The 16,407-nt window shown below is 51.5% G+C and overlaps 3 protein-coding genes across 5 annotated transcripts in view; 1 reads left to right on the top strand and 2 right to left on the bottom strand.

The window, feature by feature from the left end:
• Positions 1 to 3,963, top strand: part of LOXL2 (lysyl oxidase like 2) — a 37,078-nt gene extending 33,115 nt beyond the window's left edge. For both annotated transcript variants that reach the window (XM_085242713.1, XM_085242714.1), the window contains exon 14: positions 475 to 3,963. In XM_085242713.1, the coding sequence (XP_085098839.1) occupies positions 475 to 554 (80 nt within the window). In that variant the 3' untranslated portion in view covers positions 555 to 3,963. The remainder of the gene's footprint in view (positions 1 to 474) is intronic.
• On the bottom strand, positions 2,389 to 10,015 carry R3HCC1 (R3H domain and coiled-coil containing 1). Its single transcript, XM_085242716.1, has 8 exons — positions 9,962 to 10,015; positions 9,562 to 9,695; positions 8,762 to 8,899; positions 6,916 to 8,041; positions 6,333 to 6,505; positions 5,170 to 5,240; positions 4,303 to 4,398; positions 2,389 to 2,608 (listed from the first exon to the last, which is right to left on the bottom strand). The coding sequence occupies exons 2-8, from the start codon at positions 9,654 to 9,656 to the stop codon at positions 2,460 to 2,462; spliced, it is 1,848 nt and encodes a 615-aa protein (XP_085098842.1). The 5' UTR covers positions 9,657 to 9,695; positions 9,962 to 10,015; the 3' UTR covers positions 2,389 to 2,459.
• A 192-nt stretch (positions 10,016 to 10,207) lies between these two features.
• LOC100543336 (D(1) dopamine receptor-like) lies at positions 10,208 to 16,342 on the bottom strand. 2 transcript variants are annotated; one of them, XM_085242718.1, is made up of 3 exons: positions 16,147 to 16,342; positions 10,495 to 15,652; positions 10,208 to 10,403 (listed from the first exon to the last, which is right to left on the bottom strand). In XM_085242718.1, exon 2 carries the CDS (start codon positions 13,725 to 13,727, stop codon positions 12,444 to 12,446), a length of 1,284 nt encoding a protein of 427 aa, XP_085098844.1. In that variant the 5' UTR covers positions 13,728 to 15,652; positions 16,147 to 16,342; the 3' UTR covers positions 10,208 to 10,403; positions 10,495 to 12,443. The 2 variants fall into 2 exon arrangements, with proteins under 2 accessions (XP_085098844.1, XP_085098845.1); XM_085242719.1 differs by lacking the exon at positions 10,208 to 10,403 and having other exon boundaries at positions 12,456 to 12,733; positions 12,819 to 15,652.
• Positions 16,343 to 16,407: the final 65 nt, after the last annotated feature.

Below are 16,407 nucleotides of genomic sequence, written 5' to 3' on the forward strand. Positions count from 1 at the left end.
ACTTTTACTTAAAAATGCGTTTAGCTTTTGTCTCCAAACTAGCAAAAAGTGAGGCCAGGGCCTCTATTTAAGAGCAAAACAGAGCCCCCACTTACCATCATCCTCAGGGAGACCATTTCACAGTCATGATAGTCATAGAATCATAGAATCATAGAATCAACAAGGTTGGAAAAGACCTAAAAGATCATCCAGTCCAACCGTTTGACAAAGGTTAGCAGAAAACTGAGGATAGGTTGTAGCCAAGTCTCCCAAACACATCAATTAGACTCAAGACTCTTTGGCTGTTCCAATTACGGCAAGGCTTAATTAATGCTTAAATTAATTAGCCACGAACTTCCTTGCTCTTCTAAGAGATTGCTTTGAGGCCATGTTGTAGCACCTTGCTCCGGTTGTGCAATGCCCCAATTCCACAACATGCTGACCTCTTCTCTTGCCTACTACTTCCCTAACCCCTGTGTTCTCTGGGCTCACCAGGTGGCTCCTTCAGCGACGAAACGGAACAGAAGTTTGATCACTTCAGTGGACTCACAAACAACAAAGTGTCCACCCGATAGAGCAGCACTGCCTCCCATCCCACTATTTAAGAAGCGAGGCTCCCCGCTGCGGTGATTTCCCCAACCACTGCGCCAAGACAAAAATCAAGCAAGCAATCAAACTCTAAATTAGCAAGGTAAATTATTTTCTAAAGCTGCTTTCCTTCCCAGTGTAAATGCTTGGACCACCTCTTGTAAATCCCATCCCCGCTGCCGAGGGTGTTGGGAGCAGGCTTTCGAACTCTACCGGGCTCCAACCTTCCCCCACCATCTTTATGTGTGTACACAGCTCTGGGCTGCAGTGAGCACAGTTTGCCTTTGGTTGGGTATCAACAACCTCAACGGGTCTTTACCATTCATTTTCTTCAAATTTTGGTACTTTTAAGCTTGAGCTGAAGCACCACTGACGCATATTCTTCCATTTGTGATGATGCTTGTCCTCAGCACTGCTGCCACTGCTCCATTTTAGCAAAGAAACACAGGAAAGAAAACAACATTGAGGCGTTCTTTCTGAGCAGAACAGTCTAAAGCATAATTTAATACCACAGCCAAACTCTTGCATTCAACAACCAACTCCCAGAACCAACGGAGCAGCAAATGCAGAACTCTGCCTACACGTGCAGCAGAGCTCCACCACCACCCAGCAGCCGTGATGAGTCCACAGGATTGTTGCTTCCCACTGCACAGTGAGCAATTCACCCAGCAGCCCCTACATCCATCTACACGTTACCTGCTGAGCTGGATATTCACTCTTAAAAGATGAATTCAGTTAAGGCATTGTACCCCTGTCCCTTACAGAGGTAACTTCGTGGCTTGCGTCGCTGGGGATGCGCTGACCGCCTCAGTTGGCTCTGAGGATTTCTTTTTTACACTTAGTCAGTTCACAATGGTGCTAAGTGTGCTCCTCTGTTTGTTTGAGGACACACGTTGCTACAGATTTTCCAACACAGCTACTTGAATAAAATGTTTCACCCAGAAAAAAAACATATATATGTTTTTAAATCCTACTTTATATTTCTACTCCCCATCAGCTTAGGGCTTTGTTCACAATTTCTGGTACTGAAGTTTCCTTCTCCCTCTGTGTTTGTAGAGAAGGCTTCTACACGCAGCTAGAACTAACGGAATAATGCCAATTAACCATCTCAATCCACAGGGATCAACCCACAAGCCTACCTCACAGGGATGTTGTGAGGCTTAACGATTCTTGCTAACGCCTATTGGAGTATTTCTTATATCCAAGATGTTGACACAGAGGAGAGGTTTTCAGCCCACTGGAAGTTGGAAAAGTCCATTTTGTTCTCAAGATGCAGGACAGTGCAGCTAAAGCAGAGCCTGGGGGATGCTCTATTGCTGCTGCTGCAACTCAAGGTGTCTCTTGGAGCATCCCTTGCCATTGGGCTCTGTGCGAGTTGAGCTACTGTTGAGTTCTGGTTTGCTTCTCCTAAGGAACAAATAACTTTGCTTTCTAACAGAACAACACGGGCAGGCTTCTTTTAAACGAGGAAGAAACCCTGAACCTCAATGCCTGTCACTACTGGGGGATATTTTAACAACAATATGACAACAGAGTAAACACTGAACAGAGTTTCTGACTCCTACAGATGCTCTGCTCCGACTGAATGTTGGCCAGTGAGACGCCCTTCCCTCACCCTGGTGCACTCCTAACAATTCCTAGTGGGCTTTAACATAAAGTAACGCTTCCTTACGTGCTGCAGAGAGTACAGATGCTTTGGAAGAGAGCAGGGCACGGTGTTCTCCAGCACAAAGAGCAAACTGCAGGGCTCTGGAGCTCAACATCTCATTCAACTTTTTCCCTCCTCAACTCAGAAAGCAAAGAGAACATCCCCATGGCAACTCACTGTTCTGCATGCAGTTTAATATCACAGCCACGCTCAGCTACACATGGTTTTTTTGAGTGGAGGTGGTTCACTCCTCTTGGTCCAAACCTTCTGGCAGGAGCCCTTCAGGGCCAGAGCTGCTCTGCTGCTGGTGCTTCAGCCCCAGGGCTCGGGTCACCAACCTTCTTGCCACCACTGTGTCAGTCTGGGGTCTCTCTTTGGCAAGCTGAAGGAGTTCTGGGTGAAAAAGGGTGAAAATGGTGAAGCTGGAGGTTACTCAGGAGTCTTATGGCTTAAGTGCAGGACACAAGAGCAGGTGTCTATTTTCTGAGTTCCTTTGGGATGAGCAGTACTGTGAGCAAACCATCCCACTCCTACAGAGCAAGTTGCTGGTTCTTTTGGAAAGGCTTTCCTTCAGATTTTGTACAATAGCTTTTGTGCAACAGTGACAATATTTGGATATGAAGAAGCTCTGGTCCTCTAATGGTCCACGATGGTTGGACCTGCTGGTCTCCGTGGTCCCTTCCAACCTCAATGATTCTATGGGGATGGGTTGGTTGACGTGACCTTAGAGGTCATTTCCAACCCTAACGTGTGTTTAAGGTTCTATGACTGTGCAGTGCTCCAGGAACACTGCATTCCTTTCTCTGAGAACAACCCACAGGGCCACACAGAGAGAGATTTCATCTCAGCATCAGCTCACCAAAACCAACAGCCTCCATCCTCAAAAAGCACCAAGGGAAAAATACCTGTTTTTTTTTTTTTTTATTTTTATTGTTTTAACTGTTAAATCTATCAGATGCTTTAGGAAAAAACTGGCCAGGAGGGAGCAGCGAGCTCCAGTTCCTACCACACGTCTGGCTTGCTACAGTTTCACCCTCAATAAAGCAATACACCAGACCCTTACCAAGTCCAAACTAACCTGGACTTGGCTGCTATCTGATCATTTATCAGCAACTGTTTGCAAATTATTATCCAGTTAGCCAAGTGGGCTTTTGCTTGCTTTTTCAGAAATGTTATTCCTAAAGGCAGCCTAGCAGCAGCTTAAGGGAAAAGGGGCAGGCTCAGAGCATCACAGCTTGGACAATGGAACTGCCAATCTTTCTTTAAAAAGCTGTTAAAAGATGATAATTAAAAAAAAAAAAAGGAGACACTGTCAGCTAATTGAGATCCAAACCTGCATTTGGAAATAAATGGCACTTGAAGTGAGTGCAAGGTTTGTATGTGGCTGGAGCTTATAAGCTGATTCCCACTCCTGCCAGCAGGGTACATAAGGAGAATTTGAATGAGAACAGGTGAGAAGTGTGAAAGGAAACCACTTCTTTCACATTGAATCCAGCTCAGGAACTTCTAACTGTGACAGTGTCCCTTTGAATCACTCATACTGACATCTGTTTCAGTGCAGTGACTACAGCTGTACCTTCATCAGTCTCTCTGCTACAAGATTCATGGCATTTCTTTACTGTGGCAAGTATACCTGATTACAGTATGATTTTAAAAGGCAATCAACTAAATAAACCAATGTTAATGGCTAAGCTTAACCATTTCCTCTTCACCTGATACTGAATAAAATTATGCCAACCACAAAATAACTGTTCTGGGGTTTGTCTTTAATTGTGCAGAGTAGGGCAGAGCTTTTTGGGCAAATGTTTGACATATTCACGTTCACCCGTGCCCCCATCTGCAGCTATTTTGGCTGTCAGAGCAACAAGCAGCATTACTGGCATAGGAAGATGTAAGGTAACAGGCTGGGTGCAAATACTGCCCTGCTGCAGCCAATAAAGCTGTTAAAAAAGGAATACTGGTATGCAATAAGTAGTTCCCCATTTAAAGTGTCACTGTGAGACTGACCACCCAGGACACAGAACAGGCAACTAAAAAATAGTAGTGTATATATATATATGTATATATATGTATGTTTATCATCTTACTTGGTCGCTGAAGTGCCTTAATTTTAGACTGCTTTGTTGCATGGATCAGTGGTCGGATCTTCAATGAAGGGTAACGCCGCCCCAGGGCTTGAGATGCTTCAAAGAACAGAGGACAAAGTCAGCAGTAGGGGATTGGTGGTAGCCTTCATCACACAAAACCCAGCCCACGGTACCACAGTGCTGCACAACCCACGAGCTGCTGAAGGCAACTCATCTCAGGGCTCACCTCCACCTTACATCACCCATTCCTTGGGCAGGAAGAGCTCTAAGGAAACATGAATTCTAAAGACCACACTGATAATTAGGAACAGATCCCAAGAGCAGAGTGTGAGCGCTCAGGCTGTGCGTGGTGATGGGTTGATGGTTGGACTTGAGGATGGTGGAAGTCTTTCCCAACCTCAATGGTTCTCTGGGCACGGTGGGGAGGGGCTGACAGCTGACTCAATGATCTTAGAGGTCATTTGTGACCTTAATGATCTATTCTGCAGAGCACTGCCAAGGGTTGCCCGGATGGATGGTGGACGCCCTGTCCCTGGGGACACCCAAGGTTAGGCTGGATGGGGCTCTGAGCACTTGGAGCTGCAGGTGCCCCTGTTCACTGCAGGGGAGTTGGACCAGATGCCTTTACAGGTCCTCCCAATCTCAAGCCACTCCACGATAAAAACTGAAATGACAAAACCATTTCCTGCAACGCACAGCTCACCATACAACAGGTGCCCTGCTAATTACCCAAGCCAATTAAAAACCTGTTCATCTTGCAAAGCAGAGCTACCACGCTACACGCCTTACAGACACTCAAGTTTGATGTGCAAAGCAGCAAGGTGTGGGGAAGCAGAACTTGTGCCCAGGAGCCCCACAGCTCCCCACCTGCAGACAGGCTGGAGAAGATCCCCAGGGCGTGCGTGTCGTCCACCCATTGGATTTTGAAGCCACTCTCACTACAATGAAAAAAAAAAAACAATACAAGAGTATTGGTTAATAGGAAGCAAAAGCCACCCGAGTGAAGTCCACCGCCACGTTGAGTTTCCAAGTATTTGGTGCTGCCATCCGAGCAGTGCACCCATTTCACAAAGAGGGGAAAGGATCAGAACTAAATCCAATCACAGTCTGTGATTCCCCCAAGGACTCTTTTTCCCCTAAAGAAGCTCTTGGCCAACAAGCAGCCTCTATTTCGTGGGCTGTCTTGCAATACTGCCGTGCACGCAGCGCCCTATAAGCACTACCTGAGTGCTCAGCCACTTGCAATGAAAAGCAGAACTCGTTTACAGAGTGGTTTGCAAAGCTTTGGATGAAAAGACCGAAGCAGAAATCTATTTAATAAAGTGTCAGTGGAAAATGAGAGCTGGGAAGTGAGGAGATCAAAGATTTTCCCTGCAGCAGGGGAAATAAAAACCACGATCGAGCGCTCAAATTAGATCTGTCAATTTGCAGCTCAGCTCCACTCTCACAGCAAAGGGAAGGGAAAACATATAAGAGGAAACACTGACAACATTTAGAATGCAAACTGTGCTTTTCAGCACAGGGGATGAGCACTCCCAGTGAATCCAAGCCCCATGGAGAGCTGTATGAGCCCACTGACCGCCCCATAGGGCAGAACCTTGCTCTGATCCCACTGCTAATCCAAAGTCACCCCTCCAGCACAATGCTGTCTGCTCCCTATGTTTACATAATACATCTTATCTCATGCAGCAGGATTGGACCCTTTATTTTCTTTTTACATTGCACTTTATGTAAGCGTGCAATTCCAACACAGGCACTGGGACCTGAGAGCAAAGAGGCTCCTATGGAGCAGGTAGAGGCTCCCAATGAAGCCAGAGCAGCACAAATAACTCTGCAGGTAGGCAGCACTGTGCTTAACAGAGCTTCAAAGAACACCTCCAGTCACAAACTGCAGGAAAACATCCTTCAAAGCATGGAGCATGAGGAGTAAGAGCACAGAGGTAGGGTAAAATCCAGCACACATCATCACACCTTGTGGTGCACTCAGCTCTGAATACTGCTCGTTTTATGCCTCTCAAAAAGGCACTCACTGGAAATCTGAGAACACTTCCATCAGGTGCTCCGTTTTCAGTGATGGGGAGAAGTCGTAGATTTCGGTTATGTGCCCAAAATCCCCCTCGTGGACCTGCGTGTCACCATAGCTGGAATAATCCAGCGTGATCCTCTCGATGCTGATGTCCTTCACGGTGAGATGACCCACGATCTGGGAACAGTACAGGAAAAAGAAAAAAAAAAAAAAAAAAAAAAAAAAAAAAAAAGAGTTATCATCACAGCAAAGACTCAAAGACCAAGAGGATGGTGGTGGAACCACCAGGACAATGCTCCTATCAAGTGCTCCCAGTGCTGAGCATCCTGACTCGATGCAACACCCAAACACAGGCAACACGCTGCAGGTAACAGACTGAGAGCTCACGCTGGGCACCCATCAGATGGGACTTCATGGCCAACAGCCATCCTGCAGGGTCCCACCTCGGTCCCTCCAACCCATGGAGGGTCCAACAGGTTGAGCAGACAACTACAGAGCCCGACACTGATGTCTCCCTTTGGGGACAACCCCTGAACGCCCTCTTAACCCCAAAGTAACCCAAAGGCAGTGCCCACGGCAGGCATTACCTCCTGCAGGAGCTCTGCAGTGCAGTCATCCTCGAAGGCGAGCTCCCGGCTCTGGGTGGCCACATTCTCCTCTTGGTCCCCTTTGGACAACCGCAGCTCACGCTGTAAAGCATCAGCCAAGCCCACGGGCTCCCTGGCCCCATCCTTGACCACGGGCACGTCCACCCTGTGCTCCTCCTGCTCACTGGGACCCAATGGACCAGCCCCACCGATGGGCTCAGACACAAGCAGAGCCTCACCACGTGCTTCCGATGGGGTCTGGTGTTGGGTGGGCTCTTCTTGGGCGCCGCTGAAGTTCTCCTGATCTTCACCTTCTGGTCCACAGGGACCCTCGCCCAGCTCCAACTCTGGCCTCACCACATCCTCGCCTTGCACTGAGACGTTCCCACTGCTCTCCAGGCTCACGGCACAGCTCCTCTCTTGGTTTTCCAGCACCAACGTGGCATCAGAGCAGCGCTCCCCCAATAGATGGGAGCTCTTGCTGGACCCCAGAACGTCATTATCGTGGCTCTTTTGGTCTTGGCACGGAGTCTCGCTGCCTTCCGGTCCAACGGCGTTGTCACAGCTCTTGCTCTGCTCTTCTGGCTCAGCTGGGTTTTCATTGGGTATAGAAGAGAGGGAATCTGAACAGTCCTTATCCTGACTGTGCTGCCCAGAGGAACTGCTGCTGCTCTCTAAGAAGGGGACATCGGTGCAGCGTGGAGGACAGTCGCCATTTGTGCCATCATTGCTTTTTCCCGACTCCTCCCCAGCCTCGTGCTGCTCATCAAGCACCAAACAGACACCACCGATGGCTGCGCTGGGTTCGGGGCTGCCTTCAGCCTCCCCCTCGAGTGCAGCTTTGGGGCAGATCTCCCTTTCTCGCGCCCCATCGGCGCCCACCTCCTGTTCCCCCCATTCCGCCTTCTTACGCATCGCCTTGGGGACATACAGGGCTTTATCAGGCTTCCTCCGGGGCGGCCTCTTGATCCTGCCTGACCCCACACAGGCTCGGGATGTGTCCCCATGCCCATCCCCGCCGTGCCTCAGCCGGGCCCCCCGTGTCCCACGGCCCCATGGCTGTGTGGGTCGGGGCGGTCGCGGTGCGGAGGCAGCTGGGTTTTGCTCACTGGTCTCACTGGGAATCCTGGGGGCAGAAAACAGCGAGGTGTGAGCAGGAGAAGCAGAACGTGTGCAGAACAGAGAGGGAAATGCAGGAGCTGTGTGTTGGCCAAAGCACTGAGGCTCTGTTTTTCGTTATGTTTAATAGGTCAACACGAGTTCATGCCTGAATTCTGCTGGGATCTTCTGTGTTCTTCTGTTAGGACACCTACAGCCTACTCTGATATATTAACATTCCAACCTTACCCATTCAGAATAAGGAACAGAAACACCCCACATGGCAACTTACCCAACCAAAGGACACAATTATTCCCTCAGCTCATCTCTGTCCTGACACAAGAGTATAAGGTTACACAGAAATGCTTTTTTTCCATCATCAGTGATGCTGCACCCCATCATTTATAGAGCTCCTTAGGGCTGTAAGTATTGCTATTCTTAATTCTAACAAGTTCTTTCCTATGAGAGCAGTGAGGTGCTGGAACAGCTGCCCAGAGAGGCTGTGGATCCCCGTCCATCCCTGGAGGTGCTCAAGGCAAGGCTGGATGGGGCCCTGGGCAGCCTGGGCTGCTGTGAGATGTGGAGGTTGGTGGCCCTGCCTGCAGTGGGGGGTTGGAGCTTCGTGATCCTTGAGGTCCCTTCCAACCTCAGCCATTCCATGCTCCCCGCTCCCTTAACACTATGAATAACAGATGCCATCTTTCAAAGGTGGAACAACAACCCCAGAGCCCCACAAACCATCACAAACCTCACGGCTGAGTGGCAGATGACCGTCCTCCTCCTCCATCCTTCCCCAACCGAAAAGCTGCTCAGCAAATCCACGTTCTCCACAGTCCTATGGATCAAGTAGCGGAGGCGGCTGGACAGAGGGGGGAACAGGAGCACCCTGGGAAGGCAGAGGATGGAAAAGGAGAATGCAGCAAGTATTTATTGGCTCTTATTCCCCAAGCCACTCCAGGTGTAGGGCTTTAGATCTGTGCCTTAAAGCCCAAAGGTATTAAGGAGCCCAAAGGCCTTCTCCATGCAGATGCGTTCCGTCCACAGCCAGGACTCTCATTTCTGCCCTCATCCCATGAAGCTGTAACTTCTTCTTCCAGTCTGACTGCACTGCAGAAGCCAGCAGTTAAAATACGAATGGTTGAACCAACCCTGTGCTGGATGCATGGCACTCGGATGGGTTTTCTGTTACGGTTTATTCCATTTCACAGCTGCCTCGGTGCCATCCCTGGCAAACGTTCAAAAGAAGCAATCAAACAAATGCTGAAGGTCAATGTCAGCTGATGGGATCTCTGAACAAAGCAATCCCATCCCAGCTGAACCCCCCGTTTTGGGCCATCTGAGGGCTGTCAGAGATCAGGAATGAGATCCAACTCAAAGTTTGGACAAAGCAAAACGATGCAGCAAACACACGGCCAGGGAGGATGGGAGCATGGCAGCACGGTGCCCAACTCCACAGCCAGGCTGCAAACGCTGCCAACGCTCCCAGCAGCGCCAAGAAACCCCGCAGGGCCGATGCAGAGCAAAGTCCTGACATTTCGGTGCCCCTACCTGTGGTGCTGCCCCTGCAGCACGAACTGCTCCAGCTCCTCCGCGATCCTCCCCACGAACTCATCCTCGTTGGGAGAGAGAAAAACGCCGTCCATAGGGCGCAGCGCCAGGGTGGCACCGGGGGGAGGGGGGACCTGGGGAAGGACAGGGACATTGAGGACGGCTGCACGAATCCCCTGCAAACCCGCAAACCCTGCAAACCCCAACCCCGTGCACCCGAGGCCTCGGCAAACCCCGCTGCACCTCCACACCACGTGCGAGCCGCTGCGCCCCGCTCCGCTCCCTGCGCACCCAGCACGGCGTGCGAACCTGCTGCTGCACCCCGATCCCCCGACACCCCTATGGGGCGAGGTTACGTGCGCCCCTATAACCTGTCACCGCCCCCCCCCCTCCCAAATACCTCCGGCCCCTCCGATCTCTCCCCGCAGCCGCCCCCTCCGCAGCTCCCGCGCCCGTCCCGGCCCCTTCCGTCGGGCACCGCCCCCCCCCTTCCCCCCGACCCCCCCCCCCCGTCCTCCCCTTCGCCCCGCAGGAAGCGGCGGCCACGTGTGCGGAAACCGCGGGGACGCGCAGCCGTGCACGTGGGCGGGGGGAGGGGTTGCACCGCCGGGGGTCCTTTGCGCCTTTGCCCCCCTCTCCCCCCCCCCCCATAGCGTAAGCGAATCGCAGCGATTCGCCGCGACACCCGACGAATCGCGGTGATTTCCCACATCGCGCACGTTTCCTCTCTCTGGGGGTTTTTGGGCGTCTTTTCGTATCCCTCAAGGAAAACCTGGAACCTGAATTTGGGGCCAACCAGACCAAGCCAGGCAGCCCCGCACCCACTGCAGCCCTGGTTCCATCTGTAGGAGCAGAGGAGATCCATGCCATGGCGGCTTGGCTCTATGCAGCACATGGTTAACGCTCCCCGGAGCTCACATTGCTCGCAATTACCTCTTCGATTAGCTGTGATTTCTTAAGAGATCCTTCCAGGTTCCTTTGAGCCCCCCCAGACCTTCGTATCCCCCACCTGGAGCCTCTGCCCAATGAGGGGAGCAGCTGACGTTGGATGCCAAAGCAAAATCACGCAGCCTGCACCACTCAGCCCCTTCTGTACTCCGTGCATTCACTTAAACACAGAAAAAAAATAGATATCTATATTAAATAAAACCAATTTGGGGCCCCTGCCCCACTCTATCCCTTGTTTTGTGATTGCACAGAGCAGGACAGCCCTTTTCCTGGTCTCAGAGCATCCTTTCTTGCCTTTAAGCACTGTTTGCAGCCACGTTGGAAAGGTGGAAGCTCTGCTCCTTCTCCCCTGGTCGCAATGTGTCCACACTGGGGGAGCAGCTTTTGAGCCCAAAGGGAATTGGGTGCCTCTGCCTGGTTCACGATCCCTCTTTGTATAACCAGAGTGTAATGAGATCCCAGTGGGATCCCACAACACCTCCAGCAGCACAGAATGGCTCTCAGAGCATTGGGGCCACTGCTCTGTTATTCTGCAATCCGCCTTGGGGCAGAAGGAGGAGGATTTGGGATGGGAGGAGGAGGATTTGGGATGGGAGGAGGAGGCTCCCAGTGAAGCTGTAGGGGAATGGAGAGAAGCAGCAAGCAACCAGTAGTAAATCAAATGGATCAGGCATCTAGACAGCAACTATACAAAGAAAACCCACCGCCATCAAAGGTTCCCATCAACTGCTCCATTGTTTCTTCTGCATGTCACAGAAGCTAGCAGCAACGCAGCGAGCTCTGCTGGGTTACGGTTGTCCCTCTGCCATCACTGCTACGCAGGGAGGTGGCCATCAAGGTGAGTCTCAGCAGTGCCCCATAGGAACAGCCAAGCACTGACCTCAGGAATATGAGCTCCGCTCCATTCTCATGTTGGCTGTGCTGTAACTCGGCTATAATTGGGCTCTATTTAGCAATTACTGTTAGTCTGTAATTAGTCAGCTTTCTTACCAGGAGGAGGAGGAGGAGGAGGAAGGCTCTCCTGTTGCGCAGCAAGCAAAGGATGTCTCAGATGGAAGGCAAGGTGGAGCAGAATGCATTTCATGTCCCAGGCAGCAGCCAGGTGCTGGGGATCTTCACTGCCACAGCTCCAGTGTGCACAGGAGGGGCTGATTAAAGAGCACAGCTCAGCAAGGAGTGCTGCTTTAGAAGTCATGACTACTGAAATGAGGCAGGGCAGGAAGGATCCTTAATGAGTTAGAGACAGAAAGGAGTAGAAGGGGAAAGAAACAGATGGCAAAAAGGATGGGGACGTGGCTGGTGGAAGAGTGGCATGGGCAATAAGATCAGAACAGCAATATCCGTGCCCTAAAACCTGGCTTTGTCCTCCTGGAGCCTGAAGGGTTCATTCCCAAAGACTCTGAGCAAATGGTTCAGCATCCTGGGGTTGGGACACATTCATCCTACAGTACACCCAGCTCCTCAGCAGCGAGCACCTTGCAGTGTGCAGTGTGCTCTGGACAAGCTGCAGCCCAGCACAGCCCCGGGGCTCTGGGAAGGTGGCTGTGTGCATGCCATGGCCTGCAGGGCAGCTTGCACAAAGCCTCATCTCTCTGCAGACGAAAGGAAAGAGAAATTGGAGCCGTTGTGTTTTTGTCTTTTTGCAAAAAGTGTTTTCCTATGGGTCAGAGAGAGGGCAGCCACACAGATTTCTGCTGCACACCTGGGCCGGGTCTGAAGCTGTAGGTTAGAAGAAAAAGAAAAAAAAATACCAAACATCCGAATCCTTTGAGCCATCTGAAAATAAGTACATCACTCCACAGTCAGCAATGCAAACTCCTGCCCAGCTAGAACGAAGTGTTCACGTTACCCTCAAAGGCCTCAGAAAACAGGCAGCTGCAGCAGCCCCTGCTTGCATCCATCCATCGCCATCCCACCGCGCTGCTCCCACCATCTCAGTTCAGCGCATTGCAGGTGAGCGGTGCAACCTTCTGTGCTTCGTACTCCACCTGTACCACTGCAGGGCAGCTGCTGTGTGAGGAGAGCTGGGAAAGCTTCTCGGAGGACACCTCGTTGTTCTCCATCTGCAGAACAGCATGGGGGTGGCTGAGGGTCAGCACGTCCCTTGGACACGAGGTGCTGTGCTGGTAGGAGACCAACTCGTTGCTGAAGTTGACCATCTCCACCGTGTCGTTGGGGCAAAGGTATTCACAGCCCAAGATGGTGATGAAGGCCCTCCGGAAATCTGCATTGAAGGCGTAGATGATGGGATTGAGGGAAGAGTTGGCCCACCCGAGCCAGACAAAGGTGCTGAAAACGGTCTCACTGACACAAGGCTTGTGTTGGTCAGGATCGCAAAAGGGCACCACGCAGTTGAGCACAAAGAAAGGCAGCCAGCAGAAGACAAAGGCGCCCACGATGATGGAGAGGGTCTTGAGGACCTTAGTCTCTTTCTTGAAGGAGCTCCTCAGGTTGGCTGTGTGAGGGCACTCGATGCTGTGACAGCTCTGGGCGTGTTCCAAGGAGGAGATCCTGCGGATCCGCCGCTGGGCGATGCGGAAGATGCAGGTGTAGGTCACGATCATGATGGCAACGGGGATGTAGAAGCTGATGAGAGAAGATGAGATGGCGTAAGTCCTGTTGAGGTGAGAATCACAGCTCTCCTGGGTGACGTTCTCCTGCTGGTAGAGGAGATGTTGATCCTTGTGCCACCTCAGCCGCACGGGGATGAAGGAGATGAGGAGAGACAGCAGCCACGCCATCCCAACCATGGCAGAAGCCACACGTGGTGTCATCCTCCTCTCGTAGCAGAAAGGGTTGGAGATGGCCCAGTAGCGATCCACGCTGATGATACACAAATTGAGGATAGAGGCTGTGGAGCACATGATGTCAAAAGCCACCCAGATGTCACAGAAAGCCCCAAAGGGCCAAAACCCCACCGCCTCAGCAGCAGCCCTCCAAGGCATCACCAGCACGGCCACCAGGAGGTCAGACACAGCCAAGGAGATAACAAAGAAGTTGGTGACCTTGGAGCGTAGGTGTCTGAACTTGATGACAGCCACACACACCAGGCTGTTGCCCAGGAGCGTGAGGAGGATGAGAAGGAACAGTAAAGCAGCTGCTGTGCCACGGAGAGAAAACCTGGGGGTCTCTCCCTCCACCCTGCTCTTCCCACTGCCATTGATCGAGTCCTGCCCACCTTCCACGGAGGAATAAAAGCCATCCATGGGTTGCTCCATTGCTCCATTGCTCCAGTCCACTGAGGGATTTCACAGCTGTTCAAGTTCACAGCTTGAACATCGGCATCCAAAGCCCTGCTGACAGCTCCATAGCACCGAGTGCAGTCCTCCCAGCCCTCACACTCAGCCAGGTGACCCAGCACAGGGAAAAGCACTGGATGCTCTCACTCCCAAGTCTCCTGCTGACAGCACAGCATTTGTTTCATCCTCTTGCCTCTCACCCCACTTTCTTTTCTCTGCAATCATTCATACAGAGTCAGCACTCACCTCTGATCATGGAGCAAGCTGTGAGGGCTTTGCTGCAAGCCTTTCTCCTGCTGCAGAGCTCTTTCTCTGGTGTTGATCTGCTGCAGGATCCCCCCTCAGCCCCTCTTGCATCAACCAGGCTCTGCTTTGCTCTGGCAGGCAGATGTCCTCTGCTGTCTGCTCTTCCTTCTCATTGCCTCTGGGTTTCATGCAGGTGTGATCTAGCTCTGCCCACCAGTTGCCCTGCTCATCAGCAGCAGGGCAGTGCTCAGCTAACAGGGTGAGCTGCTTGGGAATTAGGGGTTAAACAGCAAGCATTCGAGTGGGACTGAAAGCTCTTCAGTGCAAATCAGGATGGAAATGTAGCCTGCAAGAATCTATTGGTATGATCTCTGAATAAGAGGGACGCAGTCGTGGCTCAGATGTGTGACCCTAAAGCAGTCGCTGCCTCCTGTCCTCAGCTGCCTGGCCACGAGTGCTGCACAGTTGGCATTTTGTAGAATCATAGAACATCCCAAGTTGGAGCAGCTGCAAAAATGGGGACCTGCTTTAGAGAAGTGCGGTGCTGGAAACTGGCGAAGCCACAGAAGGGCAGCGAAAGCCCTTGCAGATTGAAGTAACAAAGCCAGCAGGCAGCTCAGCATTAACTCACCACCCCGGGAGCATTTCAGTGACCTCTGCCTGTGCCATACACACTTCAGAAGAAAGCAGCAGCCAATGTATCGAGCATCAGCTCAGCTATGCTGTGATTTAATTAAGCTGACCAGTGACTCAGGCTCTGCCCGATCCCAGCTGCCCAAGAACAAATGGAAAGAGAGCATCATTCTTCTTCCCACAAGGAAGCAGCTCACTCCAAAACCAAACAGTGCACTCACTCCGTGACAGCTGAAAGAAGCTGCTCCAGTTCCCAGCGTTTCTTTCGTGAGGGTTTGTTTAATTAAACAGCTAATTAAACCTTTAATAAGTTCCACTGGGCTCGTGCCTATGCCAGGGACAGCAGCAAGATGGCACCAAGCGCCGGCGCACGGCTCTGCGCTCCTGGCGGCGGTGGAAACGCTGCTCCTTTCCTCCTTCCCAGGGCTGCACCGGAGGGAAAGATCCCATCCAGCTGCCCTGACACCACGGGACAGGGCTGGATCAGGCCCTGATGGAGCTGTGGTGTCTCAGTGCAGTTGGATTAGATGGCCCCCAGAGGTCCCTTCTTACTCTAAGGGTTCTGTGACAGCGGTGCGCTCCCTGGAGATGCGTTATGCCATGCAAGGGTGGATGCAGATGCCCCCTGTGCTCCCCGGAGATGCATTATGCCATGCAAGGGTGGATGCAGATGCCCCCTGTGCTCCCCAAAGTGACTTTTTCCTATTCCCTGTACAGGACACAGAGATGTCTAAGGTGTGGGATGCTTCTGTCAGCCTAAAAGGGAACAATGATGGTGGTGATCTGTCCTGCAGCATTTAATCCATCTGAGGTTGACAGAGCGCTCACCATTTGCTCAGGTGAAGGCATCCCAGGAAACCCATGGTCTGAGGACCCCCCCCTTAGGAGCTTAGAAACACCTGGATCTGATCCTTACACTGAAAGAGATGCTCAGAACTGGCTCAGCAAGGGGAAGATGTGGTGGGACCCAGAACATCACCTCCACTGCCACGCACCTCGTGGAGAAAGGGCTGGTAGCTCTTCAGCTGTAGGAAAACAACTCAAATTTCAGTCTCCTGCTGCTGCATTATGCACTACACAGTCACTACGTTTCCTCACTTAAGCAGCTGCTATTTTTTCTGAGAATCGAGTGAGGTGCTGTTTGATACAGCACTCGAGTGTGATAAGATTGCAGTTGGGTGGCAGTCCAGCTTTTGTTTCTTGTATTTCATTTTCTCACCCAGCCATCTCCATCACATTCCCCTCTTTGCATCAAAGGAAGAAAACGACAAGCCACTTAAAGCAGCAGCTGCTTGGGTGTTAACTCTTCCCCAGCACCGTCTGATGGGTTACAGACTTTGCTCCTCCAGCAGTCATTCTCTGCTCTATTTCCCATTAAGTTCCTACAGGAGGAGTACAAGCACTACTCGTGTCGTTTAGAAACTTCCAGAGATGCTGCAGACAACACACAGTGAGCACAGGACTAAGAGACTCCTTCCTTCCCCCCCCCTGCAAAAATACTCTCTAGGGATCAGCACACCTGCTCAGCTCCGACCTCTGGCTGCAGGAAACGACTCGACTTGGTGAATTCAAGGCTTGTTTCACTTAGCAGAGCAGGAAGGAGGGCTGATAGGGTAGGTGTTCCATTCAGTCATTGCCTTTAGGCAAAAAAACAACAAAAAAAAAAACCAAAATCCACATAGTTGCTGTTCGTTAGACAATAATAACTGTTCTGAGACATAGGTTGGAAGGCGTTGTCTCACACAGGAACAACTCTGACACAAAGCCCAGGAATGCATCC

This window comes from Meleagris gallopavo, chromosome 24, assembly GCF_905368555.1.
Source record: "Meleagris gallopavo chromosome 24, MGAL_WU_HG_1.1, whole genome shotgun sequence".
Classification (NCBI taxonomy): Eukaryota; Metazoa; Chordata; class Aves; order Galliformes; family Phasianidae; genus Meleagris; species Meleagris gallopavo.